This window comes from Penaeus monodon, chromosome 10 (genome assembly GCF_015228065.2).
Source record: "Penaeus monodon isolate SGIC_2016 chromosome 10, NSTDA_Pmon_1, whole genome shotgun sequence".
NCBI lineage: Eukaryota > Metazoa > Arthropoda > Malacostraca > Decapoda > Penaeidae > Penaeus > Penaeus monodon.
Genome location: NC_051395.1, coordinates 28,847,237 through 28,852,236, shown reverse-complemented (window position 1 = coordinate 28,852,236; position 5,000 = coordinate 28,847,237). Strand labels below are relative to the sequence as shown.

The following is a 5,000-nucleotide window of genomic DNA, read 5'->3' as shown; positions in this document are numbered from 1 at the left end:
ACCCCTCCCCGTACCTGCTTACCCTTCCGCTCTCCACCGACCCCCCTCACCGCCGCCCACTCCCCTCCGCCTCCGCTCTTATATAACCCCCCCTTCCCTCCCCTCCCCTCCCTTCTCCACCCGTCCTATGCAGATCTAGGGAATGAGTTTACTGATTCGGAAATCACTGAATATAAAGTGACGAAATTACTCCGTCTTCCTGAATAGAACTTGAAGGAAAAAAAGGGAGAGAAGAGAAAGAAGAAAGAGAGATACCTGTGCGATGCTCCTAAAAAAAAAGAGAAAAAAAGAATTAAAAATAGCTTTTCAATGATTTCTTTTACTCAAGTACGAGTAGAAACGTTCTGGAAAGGTAAATGAGCTACTCGATTTTCCTCGTCAATAGTCGAGTAAAAAAAAAAGAGAGACAAAGAAAGGAAAAGAAACAAAAAGGGAATCGGGGAAAGTCAATGAGAAATAATAAATATTCCGAAACAAAGCTTGAAGAGAATTTAAAACATGATGAGTCTGCCTCGTGATGACTCCTGAAAGGGAGATAAAAGGGAAAAGAGGAGGAGAAATTGGAGAGGATGGAGAGGAGGAAGAGGGAGAGAGGGAGAAAGAGGAGGAGGAGAAGGAGAAGAGAGGAAAGAGAGGAGGGAAGGAGGAAGAGAGGAGAGAGAGGAGAGAGAAGAGGAAAGAGAGAGGAGGATAGTAAGAGGATAAGAGAGGGAGGACAGAAGAGGAGAAAGAGGAGGAGGAGGAAAGAAGGAGGAGGAGAAGAAGAAGAAGAGGATAAAAGTGAGGATCGGGATGATGGTGATGATGATGAGAAGGAGGAGGAAGAGGAGCAGGAAGAGGAGGAGAACGAAAGAGGAGGAGGAGGAGGAAAAGAAAGAAGAGGAGGCGGAGGCGGAGAAGAAAATAATAATAATAATAATAATAATAATAATAATAATAATAGTAATAATAATAATGATAACGATAATAGTAGTAATAACAATAATAATAATAATTGCCAAGAAAATCATGGAAAAAACCATGATCGCCAACGTCCTTGTCGGACAGGGCACTTAAAAAAATAAATAAATAAAAAAAATAAGCATGAGGAGAACGGTGAGGAGGAGAAGGACAAGAAAAAGAAAAAGATAGCAGCGGAACAAAAGGAATGAGATGAAGAAAAAGTAATAGAAAACGAAGATAAGAAAAAAAAATTAAAATGAACATGAATAAGAAAGGAAGGAAGTCAACATGGCGAAAGAATCTCTTATCTTTATGCAGATGATAAGTCTCCCTCCTCCCCCCTCTCCCCACCCCCTCCCGCCCGGCTCCGCATGAGCTATGTTTGCCTTTTTTCTTATATCATTATTATTATTATTATTATTATTATTATTATTATTATTATTATTATTATTATTGTTTTTGTTGTTGTTCTTGTTGTCTGTGTTGTGTTGTGTGCTGTTATTCTCTCCTCTCTCACCTATCTTTCCTCTCCTCCTCTCCCTCTACTTCATCTCACATCTCATCTCATCTTCTCTCTACTCTCCTCTCTCTCTCGTCATCTCTCATCTCTTCATCTCTCTCACTCTTCATCTCTCTCATCTCTCTCTCTCTCATCTCCACTCTCTCTCTCTTTCTCTCTCTCTCTCTCTCTCCCCCTCTCTTATCTCTCTCTCTCTGTCTGTCTCTTTTGTTGCTGTTGTTGATTTGCTTTTTATTACTATTTTTTCAGTTATCAAAAAAAAAAAAAAAAAAAAAATCGTTTAATCAAGGAAATAAGATTTCCAAAAACTTTTTTTTTCTGATTTCATTTCCAAGCATACAAAGGTATTATTTGATACTGAAACTATTTTGTAAGGTTTCTAATTCTAGAAGTGATATGAATCGCATTTTCTGAGAATTTCATTAAATTCCTTTAATTTCATATATGAAGGGAAAGTCGGGAAAATATGTATAACTGAAAAAAAGAGAAAAGAAAATGACTGGGTGCAATTTTTCGGAAATATCATTTGCTGGAAAAGAATAATTATGATAAAGATAATGATAATTATGATGATAATGATAATATCAATAATAAGGATAATAACAGTTGTAATAATGATAGTCACAATGATGATGCTAATGATGATCATACAGTTAATGATTACAGTAATAATGATAATAAAGATGATGAAGATAATAATGATAGGATGATAATGATGATGATGATGATGATGATGATGATGATGATGATGATGAAATTGATGATGACGATGATGATGATGATGATGATGATGATGATGATAATGAAAATGATGATGATGATGATGATGATAATAATAATAATGATGATAATAACAAATAATAATAATAATAATAATAATAATAATAATAATAATGATAATAATAATAATAATAATAATAATGATAATAAAAAAAGATAATAATAATAATAATAATAATAATGATAATAATAATAATAATAATAATAATAATAATAATAATAATAATAATGACAACAATAATATTAATGATACTAGCCGAAAAAGTAATGGTAAATGATAAAACACGAAACACACATATAACACATATGACAGAGATACCTCACTCAAAAATTCAACTCCAGCTAAATCGACCGATTCGACACTTTAGCACAAATGGCAAAAAACGATTTGACCTCACCTCCTTGCACTAGCTTGTTGGACAGGTGCACTAAGCACATGTAGAGGGAAAAGATGAGGATGAGAAGCAGGAGGGTGAGAGAACCACCGAAAGTTAACAGGTAGATGTTGAACCCTTCTGGCAGGTCAGAGGTCAGGCAGGGTGACTTAGACGAACACGAGTCGGTTGCTGTGGAAGGAAGAGGAGGAAATAATGCATTTGCAGAGAGAAAAAAAAGTGTGGGTGAGATTTTGTTTGTATTTCTTTTCCTACTTTTGGTTAGGTATGTAGTGTGTGTATACGAATAGGTTTGGTGTTTTTGTATGTGTATGTGTTTGTGCGAAATTAGAAATACACGGCGTACAGACAGACGTGCTCATAGACACACACACACACACACACACACACAAACAGAAAGAGAGAGAGAGAGAGAGAGAGAGAGAGAGAGAGAGAGAGAGAGAGAGAGGAGAGAGAGAGAGAGAGAGAGAGAGAGAGAGAGAGAAGAGAGAGAGAGAGGAGAGAGAGAGGAGAGAGAGGAAGAGAGAGAGAGAGAGAGAGAGAGAGAGAGAGAAGAGAGAGAGAGAGAGAGAGAGAAGAGAGGAGAGAGAGGAGAGAGAAACGAGAGAGAGGATAGAGAGAGAGAAGGGGAGGATGAAGTGAGAGCAATGTGGATAAATAAAAAGACAAAAACAAGAAGAAGAAGATAAAGATATGATAAAAAGATGAGAAAGAGAGAAAGATGAAGAGAGAGAAAAGAAGAGATAGAGAAAAAAGAAAAAGCGAATAGAAGAGCATAGAGAGAGAGATAAGATGATTAGGATTGTATGTTTAGACTATATGTGACTATAATAGCAAACAAACTACATACACAAACCCTACCACAGCGATCGAAATAGAATACACACAAGACGAGGAATCAGATGAAAAGAATATAAGACACAGAAAAAAACGAGACATGAAGCAAAGAGAGATAGAGATAGAACATATACATCGTAATTGTTTAGACAGCTATATTTACTATACTTATTATATTATCACCACTTTAATTTATCTATTTATAAATATATCATTATTATTATGTATGTATGTATATATGTATCTGTATGTATGTATGTATATATGTATGTATGTATGTATATGTGTATCTATATATGTGCAATACAGAATCTAAATACACATAACTCTCTAACCACAGCGTTCTGCGGTCTGGAAGTGAGAATTTACATCATCTGTACGAGGAAGTGCAGAGTGAAATAGATATTGAAGGACACAGGGAAAAACAACCCGAGACATGAACAAGAAGAAGGGGAGAGGAAGAACAGAAAAATAGTTATGGACCAACAGTATTTCTGTTTTGTTTTAGACAAAGCCTTTAACTAAGAGACTGGTTTGTGGCCTTTATTCTTCATGTGGCGCATCGTTTTGAAATCGTCTCTTTCATCTCCCTGAAGAGAGTAGCAAACGTCTTCGGTCTCGTATCTGGTGTCATATCTGTCATATCGGTGTCATATCTGAGGAAATGGCATCTCATATTTGGTGTCATATCTATTATCATATCTGTCATATCGGTGTCATATCGGTGCCATAACTCCCTAATATAGCTCGATCATTTCATCTCGACGGGATCTTTGCAATTAAGAAGAATATCGGACGCTCCTTATATGAATTACAGTTTGATGTTTTAAATTCTGTCTCTCCAGGCACATGTCTCAGCTGGCGTTAAATGTTTCTTATTATTTTTTCAGATGTTCTTTTTTCTAGGAGTTCTCCAATCTTACCCCCAACCTCCAGTCGTTCAGTTTTTTTTGTCGATCATGTGACCAACTGGCTACGTTTGAGCAGCTTTGGGATTTGGCTTTCATATTTGGCCACAGTAGCTTTTCCCTCAAGTTTTTGTTCTTGGAGGCTTCAAATTCTTCCTTTGACACATGTTATCGGATGCCACACACACAGAAAAGATCTTGTCCAAATAAAAAGGTAATTTCAATGAAGCTTCCATGAGGATCTATTTGGCGACACAGTACCATGATTCTAAATTCTCCCGTCTTTCCTCGAGGTTCCCTCAAAACCATCCTTTTTACCAAGGGAGCAAACCTACCGCCTCCCTCCTGCTCTGGTATTTCACGATGGATGTACCGAATGTGGCTCCGTGTCTTATCGGTCCCTCCTGCGGCTTCTCAGTTATACATACCCTTACATCATCCACGTACCATAATTTCTCTACGCGCCTGTCATACTGAAGATTTCATTGCCCAGGATCGTGGATGCTGTCATTTTTTCGTACCCGGGTTGAGTCCTTGTTTGGCTACTTATTGTACTCGATTTCCCTCCCACTGAAAGAAGAACAAGAAAAAGAAAGAAAGAAAGACAGAAATAAAGAG

General features: G+C 36.9%; 1 protein-coding gene across 1 annotated transcript in view; it reads right to left on the bottom strand.

Annotated features, from left to right (window-relative positions):
• LOC119577988 overlaps positions 1-5,000 on the bottom strand; it is a 10,789-nt gene that overhangs the window by 1,430 nt on the left and 4,359 nt on the right. Inside the window, exon 4 of the mRNA XM_037925691.1 lies at positions 2,641-2,808. Within this exon, the coding sequence (XP_037781619.1) occupies positions 2,641-2,808 (168 nt within the window). The remainder of the gene's footprint in view (positions 1-2,640; positions 2,809-5,000) is intronic.